Source organism: Panthera tigris, chromosome D3, assembly GCF_018350195.1.
Source record: "Panthera tigris isolate Pti1 chromosome D3, P.tigris_Pti1_mat1.1, whole genome shotgun sequence".
Taxonomy (NCBI): Eukaryota; Metazoa; Chordata; class Mammalia; order Carnivora; family Felidae; genus Panthera; species Panthera tigris.
This window is the reverse complement of record NC_056671.1, coordinates 19034958-19053218: the sequence shown is the minus strand read 5'-3', so window position 1 is coordinate 19053218 and position 18261 is coordinate 19034958. Positions and strand designations below refer to the sequence as shown.

Sequence of the window (18261 nt, the reverse complement as noted above, 5' to 3'; positions counted from 1 at the left end):
ATCATAACCTGATTCGAAATCAATTAAGTCAGGCACTTAACTGACTGAGCAGCCTGGGTGCCCTTACTCAGAAACCTTTCTGAGTTGATTCTTTCGGCATTCCAGCATTGGATGGGTTTATCATTCTTGTCAGCTACCTTCATCTGCATTGCAAACCCAACTGGAGGCAGTAAGAGCCCGAATACTTGGCAGTACTTCTTCTATGGCTTTCTGTAGGAATTTGTCTCATGGGACTCTCTCTGAGAGGGCCAAAGCTTTTTTTCGGCAGGCAGAACCTACTGCAAGAAAATCTCTAGGAACTTTTACCATGGTCTCCTAGTGTGGTTAAGGCTGGCATGAGAGAATGCAGGAAGGGCTGAGCGGATAGAGGGCCCAACTGTGCCACTCCTCCTTGGCAAGCACTACGTGCTCCAATCCCTCATTGCTCAAGCAAACCAGCCGAGGTTCCAATGATCCACCTGCTTTCTTCCCACAGCTGTTTTGAATTCCCTATCCTCTAGTCTCTGTGTAGATGTGCATCTCTATAACGGTTGTTTGAAAGGAATCACAACCGGGGTGCCTGAGTGGCTCAGTTGGTTGAGCGTCTAACTCTTGATTTCAGCTCAGGTCACGCATGATCTTGTGGTTCGTGAGTTTGAGCCCCACGTCAGGCTGTGCGCTGACAGCACAGAGCCTGCTTGGGGTTCTCTCTCTCTCTCTCTCTCTCTCTTTCTCTGTTCCTCCCCCAATCACATGTGCTCGCTTGCTCTCTCGCGCGCGCACGCAAAATAAGTAAACTTAAAAAAAAGGAAGGGGTCACAACCATCTGCGTACCCACAAGAGGACTTACTACTTGTTGTTACTACCACCAGATAATGCAGGATGCCTCCTGCCCACGGAGAGTTAACAATGACCAGTGCACCATCCAGGTAACTGTCTTGAACTTACTTGCAGGGACTAAGCCTACAGGCCCCTCTCCAATTCTTCTTCACTAACAGGCAATAGAGTGAAGGACTATTAATCACCTGATCACCACACAAGTTGGTCAATAAGTTTTGCTACTGATTCTCATGGACTTCCCATTAATGGCCTGCAAGGCCCTCATTCTTTTTCTTCCAGAAAACCACGTCTTTGTGAGCATCCCCTTGTTGCCAGGACTTTTAAGAACCATGAAGGGCCTTATTTTCAAATTGGCCTGTCACAGTTTCATGGATGCTAGTAGAAGACAACACTCCTGGATCGGAGCAAAGGACAGTTTATTATAGCAATAGCAGTGGCCAGACTACCAGCATTTTCTTGTAGATTTTCCAAGCCCCAGGGCCAGGGACTCTTGCACTTTCAGTGGGTTCTGTTACAGGAGAGGAACTCTGAGTTTGAAGAACCCGAATCTTTTATAATAGGCGATATATCTGCCTGTCTTTGGCTTGAAGGGAGATACTATCGTGTCTTCCAAGGCTACTAGCTATATGAACATTCCTGAAAAGGTAGTTTAGAATGAAGGTAGCCAAGGCCTCTGCTCATGAGACATGCAAAAATGCTCCCACTCATCCTTGTAGGAGAGAGTGTCTCCTGAATTCTGCAGGACATCAAGGTTCAAATGCAACCTCCCTCTAAATGATGACCTCTGGCTCTGACAAATACAGGAAAGCCACTAAAACAGGTATTGTTAAACATCTGCTGCCGACCATTCATTCACACACTTTGTCAAGGACATACTAGGTGTTAAGGGCTGGGAGCTACAGTAGAGGAGACAGGTAGACAGGATGATGTGGTTGGGGGGTGCAGGGAAAGGTACTCCTTTAAAAGTGGTGACACTGAGCAGAGCCTTACGGGAAGAAAGGAGTTTGACATGTGGGAGACACAGAGAGGAGGCCAACTTGGCCGCCTCATGGGTCTGTTGTGAGATGTAAACATTAAACCCTTGTAAATCAAGGGGCTCTGAACAGCTTGGGGAGACTAGCTTACCAGATCTCCCAGGGCTGGGGGAGATTCTCAGGAAGCAGTATTCAGGATGCATGTTGAGGCAGATGGCCAGGGAGAGACAAAGAGGAGGAAGTCCAGAGGTGAAGGGGAGGAGAGGATGGAGAAATCACTGGAGAGGCCACTGCGCTGGGCCCGTGGGAGTCTCAGCCTCCATTTCCTGGCACTGAGGTTTTCCCATGAACACTTAAGTCCATGCTGGTCCCATGACTTGGCCCCTGGGACCAGCAGCACAGCAGGATGATGTCTCAGTATCTTCCTGGCTTTCTCAATTCTGTTCTGATGCTAGAGGATGGGGGCAAGTCCGTGATGTGTGTCCCTGGATACTGTAGCTAGAGGCAAGTCAGCAAGGAGAGCAGAATCTGCGCTCTTTCAGAGTATTGGGGCCACATGCCAGGTTTTCTACCTGGAGGCAGAACCCCAAGGGCCTGTGGCAGCCCATCTCTAGCCCCAGAACTCAGAATTCACTTCCTGGCTCTTCTGGCATTGGCTACTCCCCCCCCCCCCCCCCCCCCACCCAGGGTCACCAGGGTTTGCTTCTGACTATGGTCTGGGAAAGCAGCAGTGGTGGGTTTGGGTCTAGCTCTGTCTATAGCTTGTTGAGTGATGACTTTGGACCAGTTGCTCCCCTCGCTGGGCTGCACTCTCCCCTCGGACTGGACCAACGGTTACTCAAGTGTCAGCATGCTTCACGGGATACTAGTGTTACACAAGAACAACTGTGGCTAATTGGGGGAAAACCTAAATAAAGGGAGTCCCCTTGCTGCAGGATTATACAGAGCCTTTTCTGTACATCCTAGATCTCCCAGAGGGGACTGTAGGTAGCATGCAGTGTTTGCCAAGCTGACCTGACCAGGGTACCCTGTTATACAGAGCTTCTCACCACTGATATATTCTGAAGGGCATGCCTCAGGATGTGCTAGACCAGAGGTCTCCAGGGGTATTCCTAGCTCTGTTATGAGATTTAAAAAATGTAACCACCAGAACTCCCGTGATCCTTGCCTCCTGTATCCTAGCTCTGTGTAATCCCCAGTGTATACTGGATTTACTGGTGCACTTCTAACAGAGTCCTGCAGAAATGATAGGATGTAACTTCTTTTTTTTTTTTAAGTTTATTTTTGAGAGAGAGAGAATGTGTGAGCAGGGGGAAGGGCAGAGAGAGAGAGAAGAGAGAATTTCAAGCAGTCTCTGCATGCTGTCAGCAAAAAGCCCAATGTGGGGCTTGAACCCACTAACTGTGAGATCATGACCTGAGCTGAAAGCTGAAATCAAGAGTCGGACACTTAACCAACTGAGCCACCCAGGTGCCCCATTTTTAAAAATATGTAGTTATTTATTTTTGAGAGAGGGAGAGAGGGAGAGAGAGAGAGAGCAGGTGAGGGAGGGGCAGAGAGAGATAGGGAGACACACAATCTGAAGCAGGTTCCAGGCTCTGAACTGTCAGCACAGAACCCAACATGGGGCTTGAACCCACAACTGTGAGATCATGACCTGAGCTAAAGTCGGATGCTCAACCGACTGAGCCACCCAGGTGCCCCTAGGATGTCACTTTTGAGATTAGGTTATTAAAAGGCTGTGGCTTGGGGAACCTGGGTGGCTCAGTTGGTTAAGCATCCAGTTTCGGCTCAGGTCATAATCTCACGGTCTGTGGGTTTGAGCCCTGTATTGGGCTCTGTGCTGACAGCTCAGAGCCTGGAGCCTGCTTCAGATTCTGTGTCTCCCTCTCTCTCAGCCCCTCCCCCACTCATGTTTTCTCTCTCTCTCTCTCAAAAATGAATAAAAGTTAAAAAAATTTTTTTTAAAAAAAGGCTGTGGCTTCCATACTGGGTGCTCATTCTCTCTCTCTCTCTCTCCATCCCCTCCCCCAACTTTATGTCATTACCACTTGCCATATGATGAGGACACCCAGGCAGTCTGTGGTCAACAGCCCTATTTGTGAGCCTGGAAGCAGATGCCCCAGGATGTCAAACCTTGAGGTGACTGCAGCCCTGGCCAACAGCTTAAAAGGCCCCAGGCCAAAGGCACCAGTTTGGCTGCACCCAGCTCTCTGTTCTGTCCAGGCCCCTTGGCTCCGGTGGGGCCCCTCCCAGGAATCCTCAGCCTGTCCCCCTCTTATCCTCATCTGCATGCTCTGAGCAGCCAGCTGTACCCAGTTCTTGTTACCTTATCCACATTTGTCCTGGTTCAACACCTCCTTCATCGTCATTTTTCTCCCACAATTGTATTCAATGGTCACTCAGAGGCCCCAAGCCAGTCTTTCCCATGCCTGTCCCAACCATGGTATGTGCATTCAGGATGGGGCCCCTTCCCCTAGGATGGGCAGAAGCCTCCTGCTGAAGCACAGAAAGGGGCCAGTGTTGTCGGTTACACATGCAGAATACGTGCTGTGCCGCCAGGCATACTCTAGCAGGGCACCCCGTCCTCGGCTGGTCAACTCCCTGATTGAAAGTATGTCTACAGGGCTGCTCTCCAGTTTGGAGAAGGGTCCAAGACCTCAGTCAGAACTCCTAATACATCCCCTCAAGGTGGGGCTTGGGGAGGGGCAGAGCAGCAGTCAGTCAGGATGAGGTCCCAGCTGGAGACTGGGACCCTACCCAAGAGGCCTGCTCTGGCTCTTTCAGCTCTCTGTGGGACCTGGGGCAGGTCCGAGGCTGCCAGATACTGCAGGATTTACACACATGTCCTTTTTTTCAGAAACAGAATCCTTATCAAATGTAACACTAGAAGACCCCAATAGCTACCAAGTAAGGGGAGCTGCTGACTGGGGGTGGATGGTACAGGGAACGCTGGAGTCCTGCCCACAGGACTCCCCCCATCTATTGCCTCCTACGGGCCCCACTGTCTCCCTCATTTGATTCCACCACCCCCCAGACCCTCCTCCTGCCCAAAGCTGTGTGCCCTCCACGCCCTCTTCAAGAACCACAGTCAAGCTCAGCTCTGACGCCCTTCTGCCCTTCTGTTTCTAGCATTGCCTACCTAATCCTTATATGAGCATCAGGAGGGAGGCAGAACTGAAAAGCAGTTAAACAGGATTCTAGTCTGAGCTACAACCTGGTATGGCAGGCCAAGGACCTGGATTCACATGTGCTCATGCTGAGAATTTAGGAGGGAAACAAGAATTCACAAAGGTGGGCCATAAGTTGCCATCATTTTGCAGTGAGAATAATGTTTATTGAGAATGGCTCATTACAAACAAAATATATATATGTAGAAAATCTCTGCAATGCAAAAGATCCCTTTTGTCCCTGTGTGGCTGGAGTGAACAAAACCAACCGTCCAGTGTGGCTTCGCTGGGCCCCTAGCAAGGGGACAGGGGTCATGGGTGCCACATGCTATGGGCAGAAGTTCCTGAAGTCTGGGCTCTCTCCAGCCTTGTTTTCATGACATGTGCAAGAACACAACGTAGCGTGGTTTGCATCCTACCCCCATGACCCTCCCCGGGCAGATGGCACCGTCTCAGGCACAGGTAGCTTTCTTGTTAATCTGCCAGATGACCTCTGGCAGGTGACCAGGTGACCTCTAACTTGTGGCCTGCCCAGGGACTGTTTCTAAATGTCACACGATGGACTGAGGTGCTGGGACCACTCTCCGTGGAGGCCACTCTCCATGACAGCCCACCAGTCATCCACAGCTTCGCTTCCTCATTGCCTTCCTTGATGCATCTATTCTTACCACAATTTTAGCCAGACCCTTCCTGAGGACGCCCAAACCTCAGCTGCCACACATGGTACTCCTGGGCGTGAAACCAGAGTTCCCTGGGATCTTGGGCCACCCAGCATTAAGGCAAAAGAGACGAGACCAGTCTGAAGGCAATGCTAGTCTCTGAAACCAGGGTGGCTGACCTGTTAGCTAACCAGCTAATAGCGCCTCCGTCTCGGCCAAAGGCTGCATCTGGTGCCGAGGAGCGATTTGGCTGGGTGGTCTGACAGCCCTCATAAACAGAGCCCACCTCTGCCCCTCAGAGCAGCCATGGTGGGGAGATGCCAGCCGGCTGGTGGGAGCAGATGCTGAGCATGGTTTGCGGTCCAGAGGGATGGCAGCTGCCATGTGGCTCTTGGGGTAGCCTTGCTCCCTTGCCAATGACCGCTCATGAGGGGTGGGTGCCCTCAGCCCCTTTGGGAATGATCCATTTCCCTTAGTTTTTAGGTGCAGATCTGCATTCAAGACCCAGGCCCACCACTGTCCTGGACATACTGTCCCCAGACTGATGGCCAGATTTTGTCTATAAAGTGAGGGGTCCTGGCACTCAGCCCACCAGCTGTGAGTCCCTTTCTCTTTGAAAGAGAACTTGGGCTGGCTTATCTGCCCTATGAAGAGAGGTGTCAGTGGTTCTGAAGTACCTGAATCTCACTATTATTGTCTTACTTGAGGGTGACTCTCACTCCCCACAAGTGAAAGCTTAAATCTCAAAAACAAAACAAAACAAAACAAATAGTCCATGCTACGTGCAGTGCTATGTGATCCTGGGCAGGTACCACCTTTCTCTGTCAAGAAAAAAAGAGACCCAACTTTCTGTGCAAAATGTCCTGGCATGAACACTGGGGTGGGTGGGAGGCCACAGGCTATCCCCCACCCCACTCCCTCAGCAGTGCAGGCCCTAGCACCCCAGCACCTCCAGCACTGTGAGGCTTGGGGCTCCCCATACCCAGAGAATGGGCCCCACTGTCAGGGCTTAGGCTAGTGTCAGGAGGCCTCATGGGTTGCGGGGGCGGGGGGATCTTTGGGACTCAAGTGGCTGTTCTTGGCCCTCAGGGTCAGGCATTCTCAGAGTACATTCAGCCAGCAAGAGCCAGGGCCCTGTCTACTCCCCTCAGGGCCCTCCACCCTACAATGCTATAGTACCTGGAGGGTGCAGGGTGAGGGGTGGGGTTCAGGGTCCTTTTGGCCTGAGGCCCAGCCCTCCTCAGGGCCCAGAGGTCTGACAACCAGCCACAGGAACTTGGGTCCACGGGGAGGCGTGAGAGAGTGGCGGCATTCATCAAAGGGCACAGGGAGGTCTATAGCACTTCTGGGGGGACAGGGGGGAGGGCAGTTCCCAGCAAGGCCTGGAGCAGTCTGCAGCCCTGGGAGCTGGGGTTGGCTACACGGTCTCCAAACACACAGATGCCATCCTGACAAGTGGCATCTCCAGGGCTCAGCCCCCAGGTCTGTGGGGAGACGAGCTCAGCCTTCTCCACCTGGGTCTGGTTTGCAGGCAACAAAGGCGCCCACGGGGCTGGAAGTCCCCTGGGCGTGGTTGGAGTTGGGCCTGGGGTCCCAGGGGAGGCTCTACTCAGATGCTCTGCGGAGGCCTCCAGCAACCAGCAGGTGTGCAGGGTAAGTGGCATGATGACACGCGCAACGCTGGTGGACAAAGCAGGCACGCCTTGGGCTCCAAGAATTCCCTGGGGCTTTGTCACATGGGCCAAGGCTGGATGCAGTTCTGCATCCAAGCCCTAGCAGCTCGGGGCCTGCGCCAAGGCCTCCTGAGTGGGCCTGACTGGGGTGTGGCAGGGTGGGGTGTGAGGGCCTGGGCACACCAGGCTCCCGCCGTCAGCTGTCCAAGTAGACAAAGAGGATGTCCTCATCTGTGCCATAACTGGTTCTGGCCTCCTCGAAGTTACTGATGCTGGTGCTGCACATTCCTGCTGAGGGCAGGAAGGGCAGAGTGGGGTCAGCAGGTAGAGGGGGGTGTACCTGCCTCACTGGCGCCCAGGGGAGCTGGAGGACATCTCACCATGGCTCACTCGTCTGGCCACCCTTTGCCACTCGTCTTCCGTCCCCAGGAAGCCTTCCTTGCCTATTTCAGGCTTCATGAGCTCATTCTCTGACCCTTCCCCAGTTTCGAAGATGGAGAAGGTGAGGCCCAGAGAGGGGAAGAAACATGTTTGAGGACACATGGGGTAAGTGTGCTAGAGTGAAGACAGTCCTTCCCAGTCCCCAGGGCGGTGGGGAGCCCTTGCTGGATCTGGAGCAAGAGCTGGAACTGGGCAGACCTTCCTCTCTGACAAGTATGCTTGCTAGCTGTCCTGGGAGGGCTGGAATGAGGGAGATGGCAGGGACCAGGGTGGGGGACAGCAGAGTAAGGGTGAGGCAGGGCCCTGGGCAGCGGTGTGGGAGGGAGATGGCCTGGCCTGGTGTAGCAATGACCAGGGTGTGGAGGCTGGCAGGACCTCGGGTTTGTGGCTGCTCTGTGTAGGCCAAAGAAGCAGCGCAGATGACAGGAGCTCAGGAGGAGCAAAAGTTTGGGGAGAAGGCAGTGAGGGAGGTCTTGAATGAGAAGGAATCATGGGGACTGGACTGTGAATGCAGCCTGCCCCACCCACTCTCCCCAGCCCGCCCAGCACTCACGGTCAGCATAGGCTGGGTTGTTGTAGAAGATGCAGCCAGTGGCCCGGTTGTAGCCACGCAGAACAATGAAGTGGCCCTGGTAGTCAGGGGTCCGGCAGAAGCAGCGGTGACCGCTGGGAGCGAAGCAGCAGTACTTGACAGGACTGGAGCAGAGGTCGCAGTGCAACACCCCAGAGTTGACCAGCACAATGGCCACGTGGCCCTGTGCCAGGTGCTCCTGGATATCCTGCACGCTCACTGTGCTGTGGGCGGGAGGAGAGTCAGCTGGCACCATTGGGTCCCATTCCCCATCTCTCAAGTGGACCCCTGCCTGGATCACGAAGCTTGGGGACATGGCTGACTTCCCTCCCTCCTGAGCTCTTTGCAGATAGGAACATCCTGCCTTGTCACTACGGCCCAAGCTCAGCCCAGGATTCAGCATGGGACCAGTGCAGGGGGTGGGAGAGCTCTGGATGTGCCCAAGGACCAGCTGGCCCTGTCACATCCTTCTAGGGGTGGCAGGAAGTCAGCTCCAGATGAGACCCTGTCAAGGGCCACTGGATCAATACATGGGACCCCACCTCCCACCCTGGCTAGTGAAGTTTTTTTTGCTGAGCACCCTCCTTGATCATTTACCCTAAATCACATGCAGTTTACATTGGAAGCTATCAGTTCAACTTAATTCCCAAAATCTGAGCCAAGCATGGCTTCATCAGTTTTAAAACCACATGCTTCTCGGGGCGCCTGGGTGGCTCAGTAGGTTAAGTGTCTGACTCTTGGTTTTGGTTTAGGTCATGATCTCACGGTTCGTGGGTTTGAGTCACGACGCTGTGCTGACATTGCGGAGCCAGCTTGGGATTCTCTCCCTCTTTCTCTGCCCCTTCCCCACTCGTGTTCTCTATCTCAAAATAAATAAATAAGAACTTAAAAAAAAAAAAAACTTAAATAAAATAAAGCCACATGCTTCTCTGAAAGGACTATTTTTCTTTTTGTTTTTTCTTTTCTCTAAGGTTCCTTGTGGCAGACGGGGCTGCCCACGAAGGGCTGGTCAGCAGCGTTTCCAGGGGACCCCCCAGTTCAGCTGAGCCAGCTGCTCCCTGAGGCAGACTATCAGGCACTGCCCCATTCAATGCCCCACAAAAGGCAGCAAATCCAGAAGGGGAGAGGGGCTGTGAAGTGGTGGTTCTCTAGGCTATGGGGGCCTCCTTCCTCAGCAGTCTCCTCAGGAGTGGCAACGTTAGCACTACGTGGCCTGACCCAACTCCAGCCCATGGCTAAGTCACAAGGCGCTTTGGTTTGGTTGCCTCAGCCTGGAGAAAGACGCCATTTTTCCATTTGGTCTTTGAAATAAAATAGCTGGCTGAGTTCCTGATGGTACGTACAAGAACGGGATTTCAACTACAGAGAAAAAGCGGGGGCTGCGCTGGAACAAATGCATCGTGCTTCATGGAATAATTGGGTGTGGAAGAGCCAGGTTTGGATCACAGCATGGCCGAGTTGCCGAAGGTGACCATGGGCAGCTCACACTATTTTTCCCATCCTCAGTTTCCTCACCTGAGGAATGGGGACAGCACCAGCTTCCCACTCAACAAGATAGCACATGTCAGGTGCCACTAAATAAACATTTGTTCTTTTCCTTCCAACGTGTGCTCACATGGCTGAAGGACGTGTGGAGACTTTTCCCATTTTCCCAATTACCTATCATGCAGTAACATTATGTTAACAATGAAAACATAGGTCTGTAAAGAACAGGGAGACCTGAGAAGAGTGGTCTAGGGGAGCCCAACCAGGATCAAAGCTAACATGCCTAAGCCTGGAGAAGAAAGTCATTAGATTCTGAGGAAGTTATTTCCAGGATCTGCCCGAATCGTGTTCCTCACGTATAGCTGAGAAGGGGGAGACCCACATAAGGTCATAGCAGTCTGTGGAGATCTGAGAGCCAGGCCTCCCTAGAGACCCTACACACTGGGCTGTCCCGTTACTCTCCATCACCGTGCCAGCACATTCCTTAGGCTGTCACCCCTTCATTAAGGCTTCCTGTGTTCTGTCTCATGCTACCATCTGTGAGCAGACTGAGGGCAGGCTGGAGTCTGTCTTGCTCACTTGTTCCTCCAGCCCCTGCTCATGATCCACCTGAGGCCAGAGTTTTGTGTATCCACATGTCCCCATTTTATGGATGGAAACAGTAAGGCCTAGGAGCCCAAGTCTGTGTGCCCTTAGCCTCAGAATTGGCCGAGATTCTGGGTAGGAAAGCCCAGTTCCGCCTGACTGCCAAGTCCCTAGCCTTTCCTGTACATCATCCCAAGGCCTCCCCCATAGTAAATATGTGGGTGAGTAGGTGCACAAGGAAGAGTGAGGGGAGGCTCACCATTTTTCCACCAGCACCTTGCAGGCCTTGGCTTGCGCAAACAGCTGGTTCACCCGGGTCTCCTCTGTGTCAAAGTGCTTTCTGTAGAAGGACTGAAGAGGGAAGAGCAGGCTGGAGGGGATGCCTGTCCTGGCTGTCCTCACCCCATTTGGATGAAGTAAAGAGCATGTTATGGAGTTAAAGATGGTGAAAGAGGGGACGAGCCCGGCCTGCTAGGGGAGATGCAGCACACCCGGGCAGAAAGCTGCGTCTGTCTCAAGCCGGCAGGATGGCTAGCCAGAATGCACAGGACCACACAGAGGCATGAGGAGGACGCTCAGGAGACAGGTAAGCAGTTGAGCTCAGGCAGCCTAGCTCCCCCAGCAAGGCTAGTCATCCCTGGGCTTGTGAACCCCAAGGACATCAGTGGGAGTCTGTGGTAAATGAGCAAAAGGGGTGGCTGAGCCCACTCAGATGCTCCTCCACTGCTTGGCTTAGCAAGATGAGATTCATGGGACATACTTTATTTGGCATAGGGGACTTAAGGGGGCTAAAGCCCTCAGGGCAGAGGCAGGAGAGACCCTGTTCTTGGGTTCTTTTCTCTGCCTTGCAGCCACAGTGATCAAGCCAGATCCATTAGCGTTCTTCCCCCGGCCTGGAAGGTTCAAAGGAGAGTTAGGTTGACTGGCACTGGCCACCATGTGACAACCCTCTTGCCAGCGAGGCCAGGAGAGACTCTGTTCTGCCAAGTTTTGGAGCCTGGGCCGACATGTGCCTCTGCAGCAGGGAAGACTGGCTCTAACTACACGGGTTGGGGGGTGGGGGTGCACTGGTATAATGTCGAGGCTATGTTGACATTCTATTTCAAAAAGAAAAAAATAGGAAAGGTGGCATTTTAGTTTTTCTTCCTGAATAGCAATTACCCAGATTGGAGCCAGCTGTCCCTGTGACAAGGAAGAAAATGGGCAAGTGGCAGCAGGGTGAGGTCAGAATGACATGCTCAAAGGCCCTGGACAACAGGAAGGAGGGACGCAGAAGGCGGCCTGAGATGCTCCCCTGCACATCATCAAGTGCTCTTGAAGGTAGGCAGCTCTCACTGCTTAGATGCTTTGGGCAGGCTGGACCTCAAGGTCACCCGGTCTGACTGCTTCGAATGTCCTGCCCACTGGACATTTGCTGCTGTTCCCCGGTCTCTGTGCACCTGTGTGCCCACTCGGGTGTCAAGGCCTTGACCATACCCTTTTTCAATTACTGGGCCTGGGTGATGGCCTGGCGGTTGAGTGCTCACCTGGTTCTTGTAGCCCTTGTCAACGCCCAGGGTCTGTGTGCAGAAACGGTGCCTCACGCCAAAGTGGCGCATTAGGTAAGCCAGGTCAATGGTCCAGATGCTCCTGGTTAGTCGCAGCTCCTGCAGGGCACTCTCAAACTCATTGTCGTCCAGCTGGCCCAGGTACCTGTGGGCAGACAGGCTGCTGAGGTTGGCTTGCCAAGCTGGCTGGGGTCATCCTCCTCCCAAGGGCCCACCAGCCACTATCAGAAGGCTCCATCCTTTGTCATGATCCTACATCTTGTCTACTTCTTGGGCACAGCGTGAGGCTGCCTGGGGCACTGTGTTGGCCCCAGAGTCGAGGATTCTGCTTCTTGAGTCTCTTGCAGGTTGTGTGACTTTGGATAAGTTGCCAACCACTCTGGCCTCATCTCTAGGATGAGACGCTTGGACCACATCAGTGGTTTTCTAAGTTTCAGACACAGAACCCTTTTGTTGAACACTGTCTTTCCTGGAATTCCAAGATATAAAACAGGTATGGGAGAGGTTACTCTGAGGTTCCTGGCAGCTGCCTGAAAAATCTCCTACGAGGAGATCACTATGGTCCCTCTATGCTCTGATGCCTAAGGTTCCTGTGATATTCATTCACATAGCCTTAGTTCAACAGTTGGCTCCCTAGTGACTGTGTCACTAGGGAGCCTGAGGTTGGAAGGTCCCATGTCCCTGTCATGGGGTCACTCTGTGGGCCAGGACTGGGCACCTGGGTCTTCCTTGGCTATCCCCTGAGCCTAGTCCACCCTTTGCTTGCTTTTGCAGATGGAACCAAGCCTGGATGGAAGCTGGGCCTCCTGTAAACCCTAACCATGAATAGCCATATGGATGATGAATCCCACCCAGGTCTTGCCCTGTTTCTCCTTCCAGCCAGAGCAGATGGTGTGGATGGGGAGAGCCTAGGCCTGAGCACTCACCGCAGCACCATTTTGGAGCAGGCCAGGCCGCAGTCCCAGTGGTAGAGCTGCTGGATGATGGGCACGGGCAGCTGCACAAAGTCTCCTGTGTGGAAACACAAGGAAGTCACAGACCTTTGGCATTGTGCCTGTCACTGCCACCCCCATTGGAGCCACCATCATTGGCTCCTGCCCAGATCCGGTAGGGGCTGTTCAGAAGCTGGTAAACAGCCTTTCAGGTGCCTCAATCCATTCTCCTTACAACAGCAGTAATCTCCCCAAAACAACCAGTCAGAGTAGGCCAGCCCTGCACAAAACCCTGCAATGGGTTGGTTCCTGCATCTCTTAGGACAATGCCTTCATGGCTGCTGCCCCAGCACCCTCTGCCTTCTTGCCTCCCTCATCCTCATTAGGCCTACCTCTAGGCAGAACATTCACCTGCTGTGATCCCTTATGCTCCAGGGCCTTTGCATACCTCTTCCCCCTGCCTGAGCTCTCCTGGCCTCCCAGGTGCCTGACCTAACTCCTGCCTTTGGGTATCACTTCTCCACGATGTTGCCTCCATCATGCATAGCCCCCCGCTACATGCACTCACAGACCCACAGGCCTCTCTTTTAGAGCACTCTTTTTGGTGGGATCTCTGAGGAGGCTGGGACAGGGCAGGCACATGGGAGATGCTCAGCAGATATTCAAGTCTGAATTCATGAGGCCCCTCATGGTCTACCTAACTCCAAAGCCCCGCAAGGCCACCAAAGTGTGAAGTCCGTGGTTAGAAGGAAGGGATAGTGTCATGTAATCTGTGTATGTGCAACACTACTCTAGGTGACCTCTCAGTCTATTCTTGCCGTACAGTGTGGAGCAGCAGAAAGAACCCAACCTAAGCATTTTAGCCCCAGCTCTGTCACAGGCTGGCTGTGGGCTGAGCAACTGACTTCCTCTTGCTGGACTGAGTTTGGCTATCTCTAAAGTGGGGGACTTTGGTCTGATTCTGTCATTCAATCAACAAATATTTCCCAAGAGCCTAGCACCTGGCATGTGAACTGGAGATGTGGTGTAAGTGACATAAACAGATCCCTGTCCTGGTGGTCAGCAACAACAAGCAAGTGTAAGAGAAAATCAGAGGGCTAGTCTGGGGAAATGGTGGGGGTATGTCTTAGAGAGTGACAGTGAGGAAAAGGAAGACAGGGGGGAACAACATGCACTGAAGTGCTAAGGCAGGGGCCAGCTGGCATGTGGCCTATTGGAACCTCCTACTCTGGGATCCCACAATCTGGACAAAGTTCATAGTCTAGAGAAATGGGAGGGACTTCACTTCAGCTATCACCACTCACTGCTCATTCATGACACCCACTCAGCATGTGAAAACCCAGCCCACATTGTTTCCTCATCTTGGGAGTCTCTGGGGTCTCTTCTGAACCCATGACCTGTCTGTGCAGAGCTGTGCCAGAAGCTGGCTTGCTATGCCAGCCCTGGCTCCCGCTGCATGTAGCAACCAGAAGGGCCCTGATGTCTCTCCTGGCTTTTCAACCTGCTGGCCTTGTCTGGGCAGTGTCTTGCCTGGAGTGAGTCCCAAGCTCCTATGCTCCTATGTCTAAACTCTCCCCAGCCTGCAAGGTCTGGCGCAGATGCCAGGTGCCTTCTCTGATCCTAAGCTGGCTATGCCTTTTCCCTCATCTGCACTCTGTCAGGCCAGAGTTCACGCTTTGGCTCACAGGACCCTTGCATTGAACTTGTTTGTGCCCTGCTGAGCTGCTGTACATTCCCAGGAGGCAGGGACCTGTGACTGCTCCTTCACTGCCTTATACTTGGCCTTTCTCCCCCCATTCCTCACCTCCAAGGGCAAGCAGCAGGGTGTATGGATGGCAGGATGGTGTGGGCAAGTACAGGCCTCTTGTTGGCTGAGTCACTTGAGGAGAGGCATTTGGCCTCTCTGTGCCTACTTCTTCCTCTATGAAATGGACCGCCACAGATGCCAGTCTGCAGAGTGCTATGAGCACTCAGGGCAAGAGCATGTGTAAAGCTCTTTGCAGGTGCTGACGTGAATGCTGCCCTCCATCCAGGGTGGGCCTGTATACTGAGCCCGACTGGGCTGAGGTTTTTGTTCCCTCCTTCTCCTGACCCCTGATGCCTCTAAAAGGAACCCAGGCCATCATTCAAGGCCTCCCACATTTGCCTCTTCCCACTGCCATAGATTTAGTTCTGAGGGCTCAGTGCAGCCTGACTTCTGCCTATCCTCTGTTCCAAATTCTACCTCCAGCTCCTCCCCCATCTGTACACAGTAGCCAGAGGGATCCCAACCACAGGCTCCCATTACTCTTAGAATAAAGTTGTCACCCCATTCCATGGCCCGCAGGGCCCAGCCCAATCTGGGCCCCACCAGCCTCACCTTGGCCCTGACACCTCATGAACCCAGTTCCACCCAGTGACCCTGGGAACTCATCAAGCTTCATTCCACCCCTCTGCAAATGCAGCAGTCTCTGTCTGGGACTTTCCTCTGCAGTTCTCGAGGCTGCCCCTTTTTGTCATTCAGGTCCCAGCTCAAACGCTCCTCCTCTGAGAGGATTTTTCTGACCATGCCTTCAGGGGAGAAGGACCCCCTTCCCAGCATCCTGTTTGTTTCCTTCATAGTACTTAGCAAAATTAATAAGAAAACTAAAAATAAAATAGAGCTACTCCATCTCCCCACAAGACTGTAAGCTTCCTGATGACAGAGTTTGCTAATCTTGTTGACTGTTATTCCTAATGCCTAGTGTCTGATGCTTAGCAGTAACTCAACAAACATTTGTTGGAAGAAATGAACTTATTAAGCAATCAATGTGTGCTACGATTTGAGAACACTAAATCTCAAGTCCTGCTCTCCAGATCATATTCTTAAAAATTCCCTGCAATGGGGGACGCCTGGGTGGCTTAGTCGGTTGAGCGTCCAACTTTGGCTCTGGTCATGATCTCATGGTTTGTGGGTACGAGCCCCACGTCAGGCTCTGTGCTGACAGCTCGGGAGCCTGGAGCCTGCTTCGGATTCTGTGTCTCCCGCTCTCTTTCTCTCTCTCTCTCTGCCCCTGCTTCGGATTCTGTGTCTCCCTCTCTCTCTCTCTCTCTGCCTCTCCCCCACTTGTGCTCTGTCTCTCTCTCAAAAATAAATAAAATGTAAAAAAAAAAAAAAAAATCCCTGCAACAGGTTGAGTGGAGAGAGAGCAGGGTGCTGTTCTCTCATGGTGGAATGTGTCGCTTTTCAAGAATCCTTCACTGTGGCAATAACCCACCTTTTTGTTTCTCTCTACATAGGCTGTTTACTCCCCAGCCTTTGCTCTTGCAAATCCCTTGCCTGGAATGTTGTCTCCCATCTCTGAACATCCAAATGCTCTGGTCTCTTTCCCTCTCTGAGCCCTTCAATATGGAGTATTTGATGTGATCGTGCCTGCCTTCCCCACTGGACAGACTGAGAATACGTCAGTGGCAGGCAGGGACAGGGTTGCATTTGCCTCTTCCCAGCCCTTCGACACTCATACATGCTTGATGAATGGAAGATGTTTTTCCAAAAAGGCCTTATCTCTTGAGATGCCTAGGCCTACTTGTCATGGCAATGCCCCAACCCCCTCTTTAACCCCCACCCTGGCTTCCAGACTACGGCCCTCTGTTCACGGTTCCCTCCTCACTCTGTGGCCCAGGCTCTGGCACTGGCTAGCTGGGTCATCTTTGGCCAGGCTTTGACTCTGTCTGTGCCTTCCCCTATTCTCAGCTATAAATGTGGCACAGGACAGCTGCTCCCTAGGGCCCTTGTGTGCTCTTCCTCTTCTTGCCCTGGTCCCTAGAACCCCTTGATTCTGAGGCCTCACAAGGCTAAACACTTCCACATGGCCATCTCCAGTCTTGGCATGGGCAAGTTAGCCCACAGGGATCCAGAGCTACTGCTGTGGGAGAGATAAGGGGAGGCAAGGCCTTCTAAGTCCAGAACTGCTGCCAGATGTTGATGCTTGGAGCCAAGGCTTTGTCTCACCTGAAAATAGGGTTTGCCTGTTAGGCCCTGGCCTGGCTTCAGTTGGCAGCTGTTGCCAAAGAAGGTAGGCAGATCATTGGTCCTGAATACTTACCTCCTTTCAGCTCTATCTGCTTGTGTGCAAAAGTGCAAGTAACAATGGTAACCTACTTTACAGGGTCCTTATGAGGATTAATAAGGCACTGCATGTAAACAACTTAGCACAGTGCCTGCTCGGAGAAAGCTCCCTATGAATGTGAGCTATTACTTCACTGAGACTCAGGAAACCAAGTGTCTGATCCAAGATCACAGAGTTAGATAACTGGAAGAGTAGGGATGCAAAAATCAGGACAGCATCAGACCCTATGCTCTGCTGCATTCACAAAAGAGACCCCTCTCTGGTTGTGACACCAAGCTCCCTGATGTCTTAGGGTTGGGTCACACATGCTCTTGACCTCTCCCTTGAGTTGGCACCTCACCTCAGAGTTTACTAGCACTTTCTCTTTCTAATCAACCCTGAGAACAGGAATCTTTGCCTTTTCCCTCCCCCACTCAGGAAAGCAAACTGAAGCCCAAGGCACTAAATTTCAGTCTTGGTTTCTGCCCCACAGGAACTCAGGCCACCTGAGGGCAGAAGGAACCAGAGGGTCAAGAACTACTGCAAGACAAAACGCTGACCCTGGGAGGCCAGGGTAAGGGGCACACCCGTTGCTCTGTGCTCTGGGCCAGGTCCCTGCCCTTCTAGGCCTCAGTTACCCCAGAGTTCCGGGAGGGGACGGGATCTCCTAAGACGGCTCCAGCAGGACTTTTCGCTTCTGGGCAAGGTGCCGCCCTTGCCTCGAAACCAGGACCCTCCCACCACGACCGCTTTCAGAGCTGACTGGGGTCCCAGCCCTAAGAGTATTAGTAAATCCCAAGTGACCCGGGCTGGGGATAAGCGGTCAAGGCGGGAGTGTATACACCTGGCCAGGTGTCGCTCAAAGCCCTACAGCCCGGCCCGTGGCGGCGGTCGGCCCAAGGTCGCGCGGCCGGACCCTGCCCGCGCTAGGGCGGAGTCCCCCTCGTTCCCCGGGGTGAGGGCTGGGCCCTCGGGGAGGCACTGACCGGGCTCGAGCGGCGGCCCCGCTGCCTCCGCCTCCGTCCTCATGACCCGGGCCGCGCGGGGCGCCCATGGCCCCCGCCCGGCGCCGGCTGCAGCTTCGGCTTCGACTGGGGCGGGAGTGGGGCCGGTGCGTGTCAGGTTCCTCCGCCGCCGCTGCTGCCGCCACTGCCACCGCCACCGCGGTGGGGAGAAGAGGAGGCGGTGGCAGGGCCGCCCCAAGCCCCGCCCCGCCCCTTCCAGGCTTCGGGTCAGGCCCCGCCCCTTTCCTAAACCCCACCCCTTCCCTGCCTCAAAGAGGCCCCTCCCTTTCTTTTCCCCTCCCCCGACTTCTATTCCTAGAGGGCCCCGGCCTCA

At 53.4% G+C, this 18261-nt stretch overlaps 1 protein-coding gene across 3 annotated transcripts; it reads right to left on the bottom strand.

Moving 5' to 3' along the window:
• Positions 1-3809: 3809 nt before the first annotated feature.
• Positions 3810-18094, bottom strand: GUCD1 (guanylyl cyclase domain containing 1). 3 transcript variants are annotated; one of them, XM_042961985.1, is made up of 7 exons: positions 17910-18094; positions 12851-12935; positions 11904-12069; positions 10637-10728; positions 8290-8531; positions 7676-7771; positions 3810-7586 (listed from the first exon to the last, which is right to left on the bottom strand). In XM_042961985.1, the coding sequence occupies exons 1-7, from the start codon at positions 17950-17952 to the stop codon at positions 7492-7494; spliced, it is 819 nt and encodes a 272-aa protein (XP_042817919.1). In that variant the 5' UTR covers positions 17953-18094; the 3' UTR covers positions 3810-7491. The 3 variants fall into 3 exon arrangements, with proteins under 3 accessions (XP_042817919.1, XP_042817917.1, XP_042817918.1); XM_042961983.1 differs by lacking the exon at positions 7676-7771 and having other exon boundaries at positions 3811-7586; XM_042961984.1 differs by lacking the exon at positions 7676-7771 and having other exon boundaries at positions 3812-7583.
• Positions 18095-18261: the final 167 nt, after the last annotated feature.

Excerpts from the sequence above, each read along its gene's own strand:
- GUCD1 (XM_042961985.1), bottom strand. The coding sequence starts at position 17,952 with ATGAGGACGGAGGCGGAGGCAGCGGGGCCGCCGCTCGAGCCCG. Across the intron at positions 12,070-12,850 it reads TGCTCCAAAATGGTGCTGCG|GTACCTGGGCCAGCTGGACG; the intron begins GTGAGTGCTCAG and ends GTCTGCCCACAG. Across the intron at positions 7,587-7,675 it reads GGCCAGACGAGTGAGCCATG|CAGGAATGTGCAGCACCAGC; the intron begins GTGAGATGTCCT and ends TCCTGCCCTCAG.